This window comes from Fusarium mangiferae (genome assembly GCF_900044065.1).
Source record: "Fusarium mangiferae strain MRC7560 genome assembly, contig: FMAN_scaffold008, whole genome shotgun sequence".
Classification (NCBI taxonomy): Eukaryota; Fungi; Ascomycota; class Sordariomycetes; order Hypocreales; family Nectriaceae; genus Fusarium; species Fusarium mangiferae.
In genome coordinates this window covers 1,182,040-1,199,292 of record NW_024573928.1, presented here as the reverse complement: position 1 = coordinate 1,199,292, position 17,253 = coordinate 1,182,040, and the positions used below count along the sequence as shown (strand labels likewise).

General features: G+C 49.5%; 5 protein-coding genes across 5 annotated transcripts; 4 read left to right on the top strand and 1 right to left on the bottom strand.

The window, feature by feature from the left end:
* Positions 1–2,419: 2,419 nt before the first annotated feature.
* FMAN_11349 (uncharacterized protein) lies at positions 2,420–4,447 on the top strand (the record flags this gene model as incomplete). Its single annotated transcript, XM_041834150.1, has 11 exons — positions 2,420–2,511; positions 2,578–2,765; positions 2,869–3,096; positions 3,153–3,203; positions 3,265–3,411; positions 3,470–3,565; positions 3,616–3,656; positions 3,704–3,849; positions 3,903–4,212; positions 4,273–4,280; positions 4,339–4,447. The coding sequence occupies 11 exons, from the start codon at positions 2,420–2,422 to the stop codon at positions 4,445–4,447; spliced, it is 1,416 nt and encodes a 471-aa protein (XP_041684443.1).
* Positions 4,448–5,397: 950 nt separating this feature from the next.
* FMAN_11348 (putative NADPH-dependent beta-ketoacyl reductase (rhlG)) lies at positions 5,398–6,311 on the top strand (the record flags this gene model as incomplete). The annotated part of the gene is made up of 2 exons (XM_041834149.1): positions 5,398–5,504; positions 5,555–6,311. 2 exons carry the CDS (start codon positions 5,398–5,400, stop codon positions 6,309–6,311), a joined length of 864 nt encoding a protein of 287 aa, XP_041684442.1.
* Positions 6,312–6,440: 129 nt separating this feature from the next.
* Positions 6,441–7,848, bottom strand: FMAN_11347 (uncharacterized protein; the record flags this gene model as incomplete). The annotated part of the gene is made up of 2 exons (XM_041834148.1): positions 6,441–7,578; positions 7,721–7,848. The coding sequence occupies 2 exons, from the start codon at positions 7,846–7,848 to the stop codon at positions 6,441–6,443; spliced, it is 1,266 nt and encodes a 421-aa protein (XP_041684441.1).
* A 598-nt stretch (positions 7,849–8,446) lies between these two features.
* On the top strand, positions 8,447–8,918 carry FMAN_11346 (uncharacterized protein; the record flags this gene model as incomplete). The annotated part of the gene is made up of 2 exons (XM_041834147.1): positions 8,447–8,620; positions 8,670–8,918. The coding sequence occupies 2 exons, from the start codon at positions 8,447–8,449 to the stop codon at positions 8,916–8,918; spliced, it is 423 nt and encodes a 140-aa protein (XP_041684440.1).
* A 2,126-nt stretch (positions 8,919–11,044) lies between these two features.
* FMAN_11345 (uncharacterized protein) lies at positions 11,045–13,993 on the top strand (the record flags this gene model as incomplete). The annotated part of the gene is made up of 3 exons (XM_041834146.1): positions 11,045–11,149; positions 11,211–13,835; positions 13,892–13,993. 3 exons carry the CDS (start codon positions 11,045–11,047, stop codon positions 13,991–13,993), a joined length of 2,832 nt encoding a protein of 943 aa, XP_041684439.1.
* Positions 13,994–17,253: the final 3,260 nt, after the last annotated feature.

Here is a 17,253-nt window from a genome sequence, read left to right as displayed (position 1 = left end):
AAAGGGAGAGGGAAAGGGAGATGGCAAGGAAATGAAGACAGCCAAAGCCAGCCAGGGATTTGATTTGCTTTTTCTTCATTTGGCGAGATAGCATAACTTGGGGCGGACGGCATAGCTCTCTGGCGGCTGATTTGCGCGTTGGAATGAGATGGTGACACACAACAAGGTTCAGTTTCTAGGGGAAACATCCCGGCGTCCGGGGGGCAGCGGCCACTAAAGGCTAGCGACAGTTAGCGCCTGAATGTGAGGAAAATGCATGTGGGAGCTTCTGATTTATCCATTGGCGATTACGCGACAAAGCAAGTCCAGCACTTGTCATCTCATGATCTGGACTGACCAAATAAGAACGTGACAGCAGGGCGAGTGAGGGGGAGCTATGAGTCTACACAGATTGTGCAGGAATTGCTGGGCCAGTGATAGGTAAGGTACCTATAGTGACCGTGTCAGACAATACTGGGGGCTGTTAAGGAGTGGAGGTCCTCTACGCGACGGACGGGTACTTGATGCAGCCTGGTTATCAAAAATAATGATGTCCCGTATAAACAAACGGTGGAGAGAAGAAGGAAAATATCCACGTCATTGGATCATAATAGAACGTTGAACGGACGGGAGCTTGTCAATTAAGTTACGCCTCATCGCGAGCCTGCTCTTGACTTTGACTGAGCTTGCCCGGTCACCAGACTTTTGAGGCCAGCTCAGATTCCACTAATTGGTGGATGCTCAAACACACACTGTGCTCTTCCCATCCACTTATCCCGTGCTAACTTAGCTTAGCAGATGCTACTAGAGCCTCGTCGTTGTAACTCTACCTCGACACCAACAGCAACACCCTGCAGACAGACATTCCCGATGGACGCCTTCCAAAATCGCTCACTCCCCTCCAATTCACCCACTTTGGTCCAATACGCTCTCGGCTCTTTGCATATTGCCCATGTCCGTTCCATCTTGGACTGTGTATTCGAAGGAGAGGGGCGTGTCTTGCAGGTTACGTTCAGTCTCTATTCAGCATGAAAAGCCCATATCATTCACCTGCTCTCTGCCCTCTCGAGCCCGCAACTCGACGTCTCAGCTGGTGTTATCTTGGACGGAACTGCATCTCCTTCAGGCCTTTCCCTTATTTCCTCCTCAGTTGCTTGCTAAGGGTCTCGTCATGCGAGTTTGCAGCTCGACTCCTCCGAGAACCCCTCCATGAGTCCACCTCCTCCACTTGTTGCATCCATCCCCACTCGACTCGTTCTGTTACTCGCTGGCTGATGCGCGACATTAAAGAGATGCTGGACTGCATAGTCAGAAGCGACTGATAAGCTGCGGTTGCCGCTCAGTTGTCCACCCTCTGAGCCCTTCCGGTTTCTACCTCTTGTTTCCCGTACCGATCTATTCTTCAAAGGTTGACCGGAACTGGGAGATTTTGCTGTCACTCAAAGCTCCAGCTCCTGCTCCTGCTCCTGCTCCAGCTGACTGACATCAGGCTGCACGCCATTCCTTCAGGCAGTCCTGTCACTCCTGCAGCTAAGCTGTTTTTCTGCCTTTCTTATTGCTGGTATTTGGTTGTCATCATCGCGTATCCTGCGGGTAGATGCTAGGCTTCCTGTTGTACCACCACCTCGACCAACCCGCCTTCAACAACTGCTTCTGACTCCTACTTCACCAGCAGCACCACCACAAGAGGCGCACGAGATACCCCTTCAGCATACTTTATGCAACTCTGAAGCAACAATCCTAGTTTTAGTAGCAGAATCTCACCTGCCTACCCCGACCTACATACGCCACAGGCATCAAATCCCTACAGGACACTGGTCAACCTCGCCCAGATACAGGAAGCCGGTATAGCACTAAAGCAGAGACGAGACAGCCGTCTCAGCGGAATCTCTCGAGTACTTGCATCTACAACAATCAATCCAATTTTATCCCGATCTACGCCAACGCACCCCAAGGAACCCAACGAGAGCCCGGATCTTCGTCCTCGTGCAACCCTTATCCAGTATCCATCCCGAATCAAGAGCTGAGCCGCATTTTTTGGTTAGCCAGCTAACTTCTCGGCTTTGCGGTTCCACTGTACTGTACTCTTGCTTATTTCTACAAAAGCCCCCAACCCACCATCTCCCCAGTTGTCGGTACCGCTTTACTTCAGTTCGTTACGTTCTGAACAACTAACAAGGCCTCGAGCTTTGGAGGCGAAAGAACTCATAGTTCTTTACATCAAACACTTCCTCGTTCCTAGCGGTGCAAAATACTTATGCATTCTCCGCACGTTTGACGTTTCGCATATTAATTACTGCGGTACCATATATCCACGTCAGTTTTCACACTTGGTGGGTGTATCAACTACATACCTATCTAAATCTCCTCCTCTTTAAACATATTTATTCCAATCTGCAATCGATTTGTGGTATTTAGACGCGTTGTTTGCATGCGCAAAATGCTACTATGTATCAAACAAGCAGACCAGAATGGAGCGAGTGGTCTAGGTGGATATGGAATCCAGACTACCAGCAATATTATCGCCAAAGAGTAGACGCTGCCGGTGTGTATTTCTATCTAGTCTTCCAGTCTCTCCTCCAGACTTACTAACCAAAGTCGCATAGGCAACTCTGATATCCAATGGCAGAGCGAGTATGAGTCTGCTCAGAATAGAGAGGTCCCCCGAACTCCTGTGCAAGTCCCTGCACAAGTTCAACAGATGGACCAGATGGACCAGGTGACCCAGCAGTTTGGTTCAGTCAACATACAGAGCCCTGAACAAGCGGCTGGAGACGAGCACGACAGTAAGTTTTGACCTGTGCTGGTCCCCCGATTTTTCAACATAAGCCGCTTGGCTCCTTTCCACCTCGTCGGCTCTTAAATGTGCTAACGTATTGGATGGTCTAGATAATGAATATGTCACGGGCGGCTCATCGTCGAGAGTAAAATCCAAATCATCGAGGTCGCATAGCAGTTCATCAAAGTCGAAATCGAAACCGTCCAAGTCCTCTGGTGGGAAAGGCAAGGCACCCGCTCAGGAAGCCATTGACGAGGTTGATGAACACGGTTATGAAAATCGTCATAGTCAACGGAGACCATCTGCATCTACAACCACTCAACAAACAGAACAAACCTGTAAGTAAGCAGAGAGCTGGCGGCGTCCTGATGGGAAAGATTGCTAACTTAGCCAGATTACGACCCGAATACTGGCCAGTATTACATGTTATCACAAGCTACTCAAGGTATGCGAAATGCTCTATCTCAATCTGAGTATGAGTATTGACAAAGCTTACTCAACCATAGGAGATTCTACATCGAACCAGCCCTATCCAAGTGGCTCAGCCGAGGGGGAAGACCCGGAGCTTCAGGCAGCCCTTGCTCAAAGTCGACAGTATTCGCGCGATCAATACCGAGGTGGCGAGTCGTCATCTGCTGCGTACACTCCCTATGGTACGTGACTTGGAGACTGAACTGTAGTTTAATTTGAGGTTTCTAACACCCATAGTAGCTCAAGACGAGGAAGAGGATCCCGGGCCAGCTGTGGCCTCCACCAACCAAGAGCACATTGTAGGCACTGGCGGCGAAACAGAGACTCTAGATCCACGTATGATTATCCATTCTATGTAAAGCGGGGTTAAACTAACTTGATGCTAGGTTATCGTGTTGCACAGTCTCACATGTTCCAACCCGGCGAGGTAAGTGACTCACCCCAGACTCTAAAACTATGCTGACCGCCGAACAGGTCTTCAAAGTCCTCTGGCCGGAGCCAGCAGGAGGAGGCAGTGTAGTTGAAGAAACGGTATATCGTGACCGGTACGGCGGTCAAATATTTGTTCATTTCCGTCGGTTCATCGTAGTCGCAAACGATCGTGGCCACTGCACTTGCATGTAAGTGTAATGCCCTATCAGCGCTTTGGCCCGAAATCGTGCTGACATTTTAGACCTATCTCTACCTATGGTAAAAAAGGCTGTAAAAAGAGTGGCGTCAAGGCTGAGCAACATGGAATTGTTGTTGAGAGTAGCAATCGAAACCCTACCGCCCTACCTGGCGAGCCAGAGCTTGGATATCCTCCTGTTCGTGTGCACATCCACGAGCCGGATGAGCGAATCGCAAAAGAGTCCCGAGTTAATTACTCAAAACTCACGACGGTGGAACATAATGTCAAAGTGCTCTTCATCGGTCGAGTGGTGACCTCAGATTGGGATACTGTCACCGAAGCGGTCAACGCTAGCTGGGCAAAGAAGACGCATGTAAAGAAAAAGCATCGCAGACCATGATCCTGCGAACAGCTCTATCATTCACGTTTTAAGGTGCCTGTGTAAGCAGGTCCCTACATCGGGTGTCATCAATGACACCTGCATATATACGTTCCTCAGGAGCAGCCAGCTTCTCTGGCATGCACCTGCGAAACTTGTCTCGGCAGCTTCGCAATCTCGAGACAGATACGGTATAGGTTATGCTCAGCTTTCCAAACATGCTGCCTGAAGTATCAAGGTAGCTTCTTGGTTGGAAACCGAACACCCTCGCAAGTGGCGCGCAGTTCACTAATGTGCGTTTACATAAGGTGGCCATTTTCTCCTTGTTCTTGCTTCGGATTCCTGGATTATTATTTTTTTTCCCTCTAAAGGTCTTGAACAATTCGGAAAGTGTTTCTAAGTACTCTATTGTGTTGGGCAAGATCTTTTTATACAACTTGACAGCAAGATTTGGTGGAACAGCACACAATTCCCGATACGTTGATAAAGATATTCTTGAAATATGCTGAGTTTGGATTTTTCTTGTTGTTGTTGTTGTTTCATTGTCTCCTCGCTCCTTCTCTTCCTCAGTTTTGAGATAGTCTTCCAGAGGCTTTCCAATGGGTTTAATGAAAGATATGATTCAGAAGGGCTTCACTGGATTTTATGATAAGTTGCAAATGCCTGGTTGGCATCACAATCATTTACGAGGCAGTGTCCCGTTTTTGGAGACGCTGAGGGGTGTCTCTTTGGTACGAGTCCAGCGCAAATATCAGAATGAATACACGAAGTTATGTCTACAAGGAAAGCTTCCTTATTATACAAACATGAATGAATGAAAAGCCTTGTTGTGTGTGAGGTTACCGAGATAGACCCACCCACCGGACGTCGTGCCTCGGCATCTTTTTCCCCGCAACCGGAGGCTTAATTAATGAACCCCGGACATACCCCAGCACAGACAAAACTCCGAGGCTCGACGCTCGTCACCAAGATCAAGGGGAGACATTGCTAATCAGTTTTCTTTCCTATAAAAGATCGCTTCATCCTTCAATATTCGAGTAAAATATTTTTGCTTTGATCTCATTGTAAAAGTCGTAGGACTATTCCTTCACACCACACGACCCGTTATACGTCATCCCTTCTACCCTTGTACTACCTATCCACTTCCCTTTTCACAACAACAAATACAAACACAAAATAATGGCTGAAGCTCAGTTGGAAGATTTCCCTTCGCTTTTCTCCCTGAAGGGCAAGGTCGCCGTTATCACCGGTGGCTCTCGCGGTCTGGGTCTGCACGCGGCTTCTGCGTAAGTCATTCATTACGATTTGTCTATAAACGCGACTGACATTGCCTCAGGTTCCTCCAAGCAGGCGCATCAAAGGTCTTCATCTCATCCCGTAAGGCCGCTGCCTGTGAAGAAGCATGTAAAGCTCTCAATGCTCTCCCCAACCTGGCTCCCGGTGCTGTTGCCATCTCAGTTCCCGCGGACTCATCCAAGTTCGAGGGCGTAGAGAGTCTTCTCGCGCAGGTCAAGAAGCACACTGACCGCGTCGATATTCTCTTCGCTAATGCTGGAGCTACATGGGGCGAGCAGTTTGACACGCATCCTGACTCTGCTTTTGCCAAGGTCATGGACCTCAATGTCAAGGCTGTTTTCAACACAATCCGGCTTTTCACACCACTCCTCGAGAAGAGCGCTTCTCTTCAGGATCCTAGCCGTGTGATTATCACTGCCAGTGTTGCGGGACTCGGTGTCGGCACAATTGGAAAGCAGGGCACATATGGTTACTCCGCCAGCAAGGCTGCTGTGCTGCATCTGGGACGCAACATCGCCATGGAGCTGGGACCTAGGCACATCACCGTCAACTCTATCTGCCCCGGCTTCTTCCCTAGCAAGATGTCCAATGGTCTGCTGGAAATGTCTGGTGGTGCTGAGGAGATCGCAAACAGTAACCCCATGCGCCGACTGGGCAAGCCTGAGGATATTGCTGGTGTGGTTGTTTACCTCGCTAGTCGGGCAGGATCTCATGTTAATGGTGAGACAATTGCTATTGATGGTGGTGCCCTGTGGCAGCGAGGCGAGCTCATGGTCGAATCCAAGTCAAAGTTATAGGGGCAATGGATGCCAAATGTATGATAAAGAATGGCCCTTCATTTATAGGGATTTGAGTAGAAGGTAAATACCTCTTGATGTCTATTGATTTATTTTATCCGTGCCAGCCTTGATGTTATTCGTTGACCATCATGAACTCCCTTGATCCAATGGCTTTCGAGCCATCCAAGTACTTGCTCTATACGTTGACTGCAAAAGACTATCAGGATCATGAATATACGGGGCATGGACACCAGTCTTGTGCCATTCAACAACAAATCCCATCTTCTCCAACAGTGCAATGACTTCGTCGCCGGCCAGCTCAAAACTTCCTGGATCAGCAATGCCCGATGAACTCTTTGGGTCATGCTCTGCTTCACCATCTTGTCCATGGGTACCAGGCGCATTGTTCTCGAAATGCCACAATAACGGCCCCACGTTGATGAGAACACCCCCAGGCCGAAGACAGTGCCGTATGACCTCCAGGTACCGAATCAGATTGGGCGCTGTGTCGAGGAAGAAGACACTTGCCACAGCATCATACTGTGCTTCATGGTCTTCATTAGAGTAGAGACAGAGAAAGTCGGCGGCGCACATGGACATTTCTCCAACATTAGGTGTGGCAGCTAGAACGGAGGCTGGATGGATGTCCGGAACGCGATAGCTTCTGAGGTGGTTCGCTCGGGTGAGGTGGTTGGAGAAACTATGGACCCAGGGGTAAATAGTATGCTGTTCGGCCGCAGGACAATAGTTGAGAATGTATGATGAAGCAAGGAGTTGGTGATACGAGATTTCGTTGCCTTCAGCGGTATATCCATTCGCAACCAGATCAAATACCAATCTTCCTAGACCTGCGCCTGGAACCAATACGCTTAGAGGAGATCTATCCGGATATCTCTCCTTTTCTGCCGCAAGAGCTTTCATGATGGGGCCATAGCTAGCTTCTCTCTCTGCAGCTCCCGCCTCGGTCCAATCTCTGTAGAACTGACGAATAGTACTCCTCGCCTTGTCAACATCAGAGTGTTTGGCGACGCCGGCCCATTCTTGAGGCATCTTGGGTTCTGGGTCTTCGGGATCTGTTGTCATCATTCGAAATGACTGTAGGCCAACACAAGCAATGGTACGAGCCAGCTCAGCATTCTCATCAATTGCATCATCAGTCTTCTCTAGAGTGTCTAGGAAGTTGAACGGAGGTGCAGCCAAGAGTTTCCATTGTTCTTGAGGAAGAGCATAGAAGGCTTGACGACGAAGGTGTGTGACGTTGAAGTGAGATACCTTTGCGTATTGGCTATTAAACGTTCAGCATGAGGAACAGTACCCTTGAGTCAGATTACATATAGTGTTGCACAGATGCTGGGGGCCTTGTATGGTTTGCCAACAGAGCGAAAGGAGAATGATCCGACTCAAGTGAGTTTCTTGGGATAACTCACAAGAATGAATCCAAGGCGCTGAATATGACTCGAACCTCTTCAGGATCTTCAGCATTGTCCTCTACTCCAGCCCATGCACTTTCATCTGGGACAATTTCGATGTGGTGACCATCTTCAGATCCGGCCATACTGTTTGGCTTAGAAATGGATTCTGATATGCTGCATTTAAGTAAGGGTCATGGAGGGGTAGAGAGGAATGTCGAAGATATAGCACAAGGGTCAACTTTTTGGTGATCTCACAAACCCTGCTCTTAGAAGTAATTTAGCGAACTCGGGAAATAGTGAGAGTAAAAATTGATGAAAAGATTAGAATGGACTCATGCCACTCACTTTCTACAAGTTGACAATGATTTATGCGGGCCTCCGAATGAGTTGACGTGGGGTTGAGGAGATCATGTGATTGCGGATTTGAGCAAATCGACAACTTGAATAAAGCATCATCAAGCATCTTGTTAGCTTGATATTTGCCGTCTGGTCGTTGTTTTATTACCAGTAAGTACAATTACAATCTCGGCATTGTTGTTTTGGCTGCAAATTTAGTAACCTCTTCAGTTACGTCAGAAGCTGAGACGAAACACTGATTTCTACTTCAACTCGCAACACACACACACACACACACACACACCCAGCACTCAGAGCTACCAAAGATTCTCACTCGCCGTCTTAGGATCACGAGATTTCTGCTACACCAAGAGAATAAAGCGATACTTCCTCATAAGACACATCATGGCTACAGACATAATTGAGCTCTCTGTGCCCCTCCCCCGCTCTCTAGACACCCGCATCTACCTCCGCCTTTCCACCAAAGCAAAGTCCATTGTGCTGTTCCTTACAACAGCGACACAAGACGAGCTCGCCGCTCCTGTCTCTATGGGCTCTTTTGTCTACGCTCTGCCCAACGTGAGTACGGCCCGTTTCTGTTCCGGTAATACTTTGCTGACCTTCATAGCAACTTGACCAGGCACAGCCATTATCTACCACGCTCTATTCTTCAGAGGCATCAGTGGAGTTTACAACACGCTTGGCGAGACTTTTGGCTCGGAAATCACAGCTCCCGGTGTACGTCACTAACTCGATTAGTTTTGCTAATGCGGGCATGGGAGGCACGGTGGAAGAGGAGATGGAGGCCTTCAAGAACATTGCTCAGGTTGTGTCAGAGAGGCTACAGCTATCGGGCCCCAGGTCAACGGCAGCCTGATACGATAAGGACACCTTGCCTGCAACCAGGTCAAGGAATACGAAGTTTTGAGACTTAACAAATGTCAATCTTGGAAGAAGAGCTATGGACTTGCATCACCTACCACCTTAGCCTCTCCGTCAATACCTGATGTCTATCTTAGGAACTCTCACCGACAGAACTAGAACCACTCAGAATTATGGTGTACAGCTTCATCATGTCACCGAGTAGCATGGCTGTCAAGAGAGTCCTGGGAGAATTACGGCGTGGACCACAAACAATCCCGGATGAATCCGCAGTGGCACACAGAGGTAGACGTCTTGAGGCAAATGTGTGTCACCAGGCGGGATTGCGCGTGTAACACCATAAGACCCAATCCTTCTGTTCTTGTGCTGAGGAGGCTTGCTAGGGGAGGAAAGAAAACTCAGGACCTCGATCCTAAATGACAGAAAGACTTAGGTAATATAGCCTCAGCTTAGGATGACTTTTACCAAGTGTATTTTGATACCCTAGAGTGAGGTTCGCTGTTTTCTCCCCCCCGAGGGCTTGTTATCGTTGTGCCTTTTTAATAGGTATTACACCGAAGAGAAACAATAAAGGGTCTGTGAGTACACGATGTATCTATCTCGCCTCCGCGACGACGGCTTCCATTGCTTCAGGACTTTGTATTCCCAAATTGTTTGGACAAGGCGGCCAGACTCGCCGTGTTTCTCGGGCATAAGTCAGCGGCAGACCGCTTTATTGCGACAGCGACTGGCCAGGAAATGGTGTCGCACAAGTGATACACAATGTTCAGGCTGGTGCAACACTAAGCTGTGCGGCACTTACAACGAGACTGATCCCGCAGTGACGCTTTGGTGAAACTAGACTATCAGATGAAGGGTGATGCTCTGGATAGTTTATCGGTTCATACGGAAGACTACCCAGGCAAGAAACCAGCTAAACATGGATGTTGGTATGGATATTTGAGTTTCTAGAGTTGCAAATATGGCCTGAGTCTGAACACAGTATTATGGGTAGCTCAAGGCCGTTAGATGCTGTCTCAGGCAGGGCCACGGCCCGTTGCAGGCGTTAATATGAATGGATGATTCAGAGCCATATCAATGTTGTTGAAATGGTTGGATAACGGGATCATACAAGCGGCTATTTCGTCTTGTCGACTCTTCTAAGCAGCCACGCACGAGACGAGACGAACGGTGTATAAGATGACAACATTTCTTTCCTGCTCTAAAACAAAATAGAATGGAACCCAACAGTTTATTCTAGCTCCGGCGATCCCCGCAGCAAAGAAACCGAACCTGCCTTGCATTTCTTCAGTGACAAATTTTCTCGGTTTCTGCGGGCGGGTTATCGTTATCGCACCCCGCGCCACTAGAAACTTGGATTGGCACAGCCTTATTGGGCGTTCCAGGCTACTTTACAGTGCGTTTGATACATGACACGCCCCGATTGTGTCTCTCATCTCGCTATTGCTAGTCCCAAAGGGGCAATTTCTTGGTTGGATGCCCTTGACTTGACCTTGAGCCTCCGCTCTCTCCTCAAAACTACACCAAAATCTTCGTCCCCTACTGTTGGTGGGCAGCTGAGCTTCTTCAACTTTAACTCGAGAGATCTGCATCAACCTCTCCCCCTCGATTGTCTTTTTCTTAGCAGCTGCGTCTCAAGACGCACGGCGTCCTGTCATCCTTTTTCATAGATATTACCATCACGATCGCGATAAGCAATCCCAAGGAACAAAGGCGAGGCTGCTAGGCGTCTCAGTAACAAACCAGGTGAGTAGACTTAAGTTGACTTGAGCTTTGCAGTGTGGCCCCACGGTGTTGCACATCCCTGTATCGGAGGGGCACATTCGCTTCTCGCCCACTGCCATCCCATACGACGACGGACGGATACTCTATCCCACTATACATACAAGCAAGAGTCCACCGCTGGTCTCTCGTCTCTCCCCTCTCCCAGACTCCTTCACCATTGTCATCTCTATCTTGCCCTGGCTCAAGGTCTGCGCATTGCTAACTGTTGACGAGTAGGAGCTGTGGAGCTTAGCTCATGTGAAAGTCGTTCACAAAGTTTCCATCTCGCTTCTGCGCCCCTCTTCTCTACATCCGCTTTCCGCGACGTTCAGAGACGTTGTCAACATTATCGCAGCCATGTCCTCCTGGGAGCCCGCCCCCGATTCGCTGCAGCAGCTTGCTGCTTGCCTCAAAGACTCCCTCAGTGGTTTCGACAAAAGTGCTCAGAAGCAGGCTGACTTGGTAAGACTTTGCTTGCCCATCGCAATCCTTGCGCCGCCCCTCAGCTAATCATCCTTTGCAGATGCTTCAACAAGCCAAGAACTCGCCCGACATCAACAACTATCTCGCCTATCTCTTCTCAAGCTCTTCACCTCCTAATGGCCTTCAATTTTCGGAGCAAGATTTCCACCTCGTGCGCTCCGCCGCTGGCATTATGCTCAAGAATAATGTTCGAAGCGAATGGAAGACCATCCCCGAATCCAACCTCCAGCTCATCAAGCTCGCGGTCCCCATGTGCTTGCAAGACAAGAACTCCCAGATCCGCAACTTTGCTGGAAATATTGCTACCGAAATTGTCCGCCGTGGAGGCTTGCTCAGCTGGCCAGAGCTACTTCCTCAGCTCCTCGACTTGGTCGGTAACACATCCGGTCAAACTTCGAACGAGGCGCAAGAGGGTGCTATGTCTGCTCTGGCCAAGATCTGCGAGGACAACTTCCGTCAGTTGACCAAGGAAGTTAATGGCCAGCGGCCCCTCAACTATGTTCTCCCCCATTTTATCGCGGCCACCAAGAGCCCTCTGCCCAAGGTCAGGGCTGGTGCGCTTACTGCTATCAACGTCTTCACGCCTCGAGAATCACAGGCCATGCTCAACTCCATCGATGACCTCCTCCAGCATCTGTTTGTCCTGGCCAGCGATGACAATGTTGATGTTCGACGGCAAGTGTGTCGTGCCTTTGTTCACCTAGTTGAGACGCGACCCGACAAGCTCCAGCCGCACATTAGTGGCCTCGTCGACTACATAATATCCCAGCAGAAAGGCGACGATGAGGACTTGGCCTGTGAAGCGGCCGAATTCTGGCTCGCCGTGGGAGAACATGACAATTTGTGGAGGGCATTGGAGCCGTACATAAATAAGATTATTCCTGTCCTCCTCGAATGTATGGTTTACAGTGGAGAGGACATTGCCCTCCTTGGAGGTGCTTCAGATGACGAGGAGGAGGAGGATCGTGAGGAGGATATTCGCCCTGCGTTTGCCAAGAAGGCTCTCGCACGAAAGGCCAACGGTGAGGTCAGCGAGTCCGCCGATCAAGCCCAGAATGGAAACGGGTTCGAGAAGCTCGGTGGAATGGACGACGATACCGAGGAGGGAGAAATCGATGACTACGATGACGGTGATGACGCCAACCCTGACGAGCGGTGGACCATCCGCAAGTGCTCCGCCGCTGCTCTCGATGTTTTCGCCCGCGACTTCCAATCTCCTGTTTTCGAGGCCATCTTCCCCTATCTGTCACAGCATCTGAAGCACGACGAGTGGCCTCAGCGAGAAGCTGCTGTTCTCGCCTTGGGTGCCGTTGCTGATGGTTGCATGGACGTTGTTGTCCCTCACTTGCCCGAGCTCGTGCCTTACCTCATCTCTCTTCTCGAAGACTCGGAGCCTGTTGTGAGACAGATCACCTGTTGGACCCTTGGTCGATATTCGTCATGGGCTGCCAATCTGGAGGATACAGAAAAGGATCAGTTCTTCCTCCCTTTGATGGACGGTATTCTCCGCCACATGTTGGATAAGAACAAGAAAGTACAAGAAGCTGCTGCATCGGCATTCGCCAACCTCGAGGAGAAGGCAGGTAAGATCCTTGAGCCTTACTGTGGCCCCATTATCCAGCAATTCGTCCACTGCTTTGCCAAGTACAAGGATCGCAACATGTACATTCTTTACGACTGTGTACAGACACTGGCAGAGCATATTGGACCTGCCATGGCCGCACCTGAGCTGTCTGGCAAACTGATGCCTGCCTTGATCGACCGATACAACCGTGTATCGGATCAGTCACGGGAGCTGTTCCCTCTGCTAGAGTGCCTCTCTTATGTGGCGATGGCACTCGGTGATGCGTTCGCTCCCTATGCTGAGCCTATCTTCCTTCGATGCGTCAACATCATTCACGTCAACCTCGAGCAGACTTTGGCCGCTGCTGGCAACCCCATAATTGACCAGCCTGACAAGGATTTCCTGGTGACAAGTCTGGATCTTCTTAGTGCCATCATTCAAGCTCTCGACGACGACAAGTCGGCTGCATTGGTCAAGAGTTCCCAACAGTCCTTCTTTGAGCTCCTCAGCTTCTGTATGGAGGACCCCAGTGACGAAGTTCGACAATCTGCCTACGCACTGCTGGGAGATTGCGCTAGATACGTCTATCCTCTGCTACAGCCCTACCTTGGTACAATCATCCCCATCTTGCTGAAGCAGCTTGATATGGACAGCGTCCTCGATGAGGATATGGACAGTGGGTTTGGCGTCGTCAACAATGCTTGCTGGTCGGTTGGTGAAATTTCAATGCAACACAAGGAACACATGGGCCCATGGGTTCAAGAGCTTCTTCAACGGTTTGTTGAGATTATGACCAACCCTCGTGTTCCTAAAGCGCTGAACGAAAATGCTGCCATGGCTTTGGGACGCCTCGGCCTCGAGAACTCGGAGCAGCTTGGACCTCATCTTTCAACTTTTGCAGAGGAATGGATCAGCATCATGAACGAGGTCGATGCAACTGAGGAGAAGGCGACAGCTTTCAAGGGATTTTCTATGATAGTGGGACGAAACCCCCAGGCCATGGAGAAGGAGTTGCTTAACTATTTCACGGCCATTGCCCGTTATCGTGACATTGACTTGAAGAGCCCAGTCAGGCAGGAGTTGCATGATGTCTTCCAGAAGGTCAGTGCCTATTGCATTGTAATTGTTTTTTCATCACACAAGCTAACGTTTCTCAGGTCATCGATATCTACAAACAAATAATTCCTGAGTTTAGCAACTTTGTCAGCCAGATGCAGCAACGAGACCGACAAAATTTGGAGTCGCATTACACTCTGTAGTATGGGATGGCGACTGATCTCGGCCTTCTTATTTCTTGAAGGGATGACTCAAGGGTGGCAGTGGAAATGGTTCGTTGTTATTACATAGTTATAGATAGCACTGATTCTCTTATCGCAGTAGATAGCATGGTACGGGTTGCATGGCGAAGCTCAAGGGGGTTTATGAAAAGTCTTGGAGCCATTTTGATTGATGTTGAACGATGGTATGAACTGACGAGGGTCGCAGAGCGGCATTGGGAGGAGGACGAGATACCTGATGGAAGCTGGAACTGAGAGAATGGGACTGGGAGAATGGCAACACGTTATGCCACAAGTAGATAGAAGTACTCGGATTCATGGGAGGAGTTGATGGGCATTTATGGGGTCCGAGTTAGATAGATAGGCTACTTTATTATGCTGCTGCAAGCTGGAGCTATGTCACTCAAGTGTGGAAAATCACTGGATGGAAGATATTTTCGCTGTGGTAGTTGAACCCCAGAGTTATTTCGATACCATCTTGTCACATTAGAATGCTAGGCATCTAATCAAGTTTCAAGTCTCGATGATAGTGTTTTGCGTCCATTGAACCAAAGCACACACAACTTATTGCCAATTCATGAATTGCCGCCAAAGAAAATCAGTGATGCTGTAGGGTAGGCATTACCAACCACAACCACCGGGGAGAGAAACATTTCGGTATCAGTTCCTTGCTACAGCATGAGAAAAGTTGCATCGTCTCTCATGTCAAGCATATGAGTATCGTCTTACGTTGATTGATGAATCGTGAGAACCGCCTGTCGAGGCCGTGGGCAGCAAAGACCAAGCACTGGCTCCGTAGCCTCATGTGCAGCTAAGGCTACGCAAACAGCAACATTTCGCCTCTAGTAGAGCAAATTACAAAAGAGCAATATACAATATAGCTCTCGTTAATGAATGGGCCGGGCTCTAACATTGGCCTTCAGCGTCTGTCTACGCCGTGATGGTATTGGTGTAACCAGCAGTGACAAGTTGGACACTCACAATTTGCCAAGGCCGCGGAGTCTCCATCAATGCCACAATACAATGCCCAATGCCCTTTGACTCGCGTAGCCACTTAGCAATGATCATCCCTTGAAACCCCGAAGTTATCGTGAGGAGGCATTTGACTGCCGGGGTTTCGCACGTATGTATGTACGGAGTATGCAACACTAGGAACACACGGAAGATCGCCCCTGTTCTAGTTTCCGCTTTCAGGCTTAGAGTTTCTGGAGACCAGCTCTTGCAAGACTTGATTCGATTAAAAAGGTGTTGGGAGAGGTGCTTTGACATTCCCAAACCTAACCCGGGAACTCGCTAGCTACGCGAGTCGGTACTAAGAGCCGAACAGCTTGGACGATCTTTTAGTCTGCCAGTCTATCAATAGTCTCAAGATATGTAATACTCTCTGTATAGACGAAATACTTACCCAACCAGGCAAGGATACAGACGCTGCGAATACGCTGGGGAAATTGAAGCTCAATAGCGGAGACGAATGGCCCAAACTCGGCTGCACCAGTCAGAAGAGACCAACTGTGTACCGAGGATAATTAGACTGAAGCTAGATAGTCATGAACTTGGAAACATGATCTGTTGAGTGGAAGCAACCTTACAATGAACCAATTTGTGTGTCAATCGAACTCTAGCCATGACTCGTGTAGCGTGCATAAACACCATCGATCTGAGATTGGTGAGATGCTCGTGAGAGACGACTACACGCCGGGGAAACTTTGAATGATGATAGTCAGCGACAGGAGGAGGCATAGAAACACTAACGGTGAAGTCACCACGCGGGTCTCATCGTCACAAGACTCGTAAGGCTGGATATTAATGGCTGCTTCCAGAAAGCTCCGTGCATCGTGACATACACTCTCGATAAGCCACCCTGCATGCCATCCCCTTTTCGATTCGTGGCCGCAGGGAGGTGCAAGGAGATGCAGGCCATTGCAGGCAGGGAGAGCAAAGTCTCTTGGTCAAGAACAGGTGTTTGGTCTATTGCCTCGACTTAGACATGTAGAAGCTAAATTTATCCTGGTGGCTTGCTTTCTTCTGGCAAGCTTCTGTAGTAGTGTAGCAGAGATGCACCGACCCGTCTGGACACAGAATATAGCCGTCACCGCTGGCTTCGGGAACTATCCGTATGATTCCGTCCAGTGATATCGTCGTACTGATATGGAATGGGCAATGGAGACAATGTGCTCGGCAACCGGAGCAGGCTCACCGCACCCTGCATGCATGGTCCACGGTTAAGGCCAAGGTCCTTGTGAGGCTCGCGATATCCAATAATCAGAGCCAGAGATCTAAGTCTAGCTCAACGTCATTCCTGAAAACTGGCGTGTCAGAAGACAAATATGCCATAATAGGTAAGCCATCAGACAGGGGCGTACAAGACGACTCAAGTCTGGTCTACTATGGCCAGGCCTGCCATAACTGCGCGTACGTATGTATTGTACGGCTTCTCTCCAAGCCAAGCCGAACCAAGCCATAACAGGAGAGTAAATGAGAGGGCAGCTCACACCAGTGAAACCACCACCAGAGAGAGGGTCAGGGTCTGGTGCTGCTGTTGTGCTGTGCCCTTTAAGCTTTGGCACTAGATGCGTCGGCCTTGATTGGAAAAGCTGTCGACACCATGTCATAGTCCCCTGCCCGTGTCGCCATTAATAGCTCAGCCTCGCACTACTACCCCTGTCTCATGCATGGCATGGTCCGCCCCGGGGATCCATTTTCCCCATTCTGACGCCCTTTTTGACCAAAGAACCCTGTCGGTTTATTCCCTAGCCTATTCGGCAACCCTGTCCGACGCTGTGAGCCATGGCCTGGTCTAGAACAACAAATACATGCATTTTGGACTTCGTCACTTCAACATTCGAGTGGCTGGGTCACCAACAGGCAAAAACCGACTCGTGGGAAACAAGAAAAAGGACCTTGCGAGGCTGTTGGTGACATGCTCTCCATGGTCCGGGCTTTTGAGAAGAGCCCGCAGCCCAAGCCCAAGCCCAAGCCCAAGCCTAAGCTGCTGTGGGCCATCTCCAGCGCCCGAATGGGTTTCTGGCTACAACAGTAACATTCGCGCAATCAGTCGCCGCCGATGAAACTTGGCCCATGGCCTTGGGTTTGGCCCCTTGCCAGTGGCAGAGATTGAAGGACTGGAATAAAACATTTCTCATCGGAACCTCCTGGTCAGGCGCTGTCGTGTGCCATGTGCTCTCAAGCCCGCACCACTATCTTCGCCCTGATATGATGGCCTCAGTAACCGAGTCAGCAAT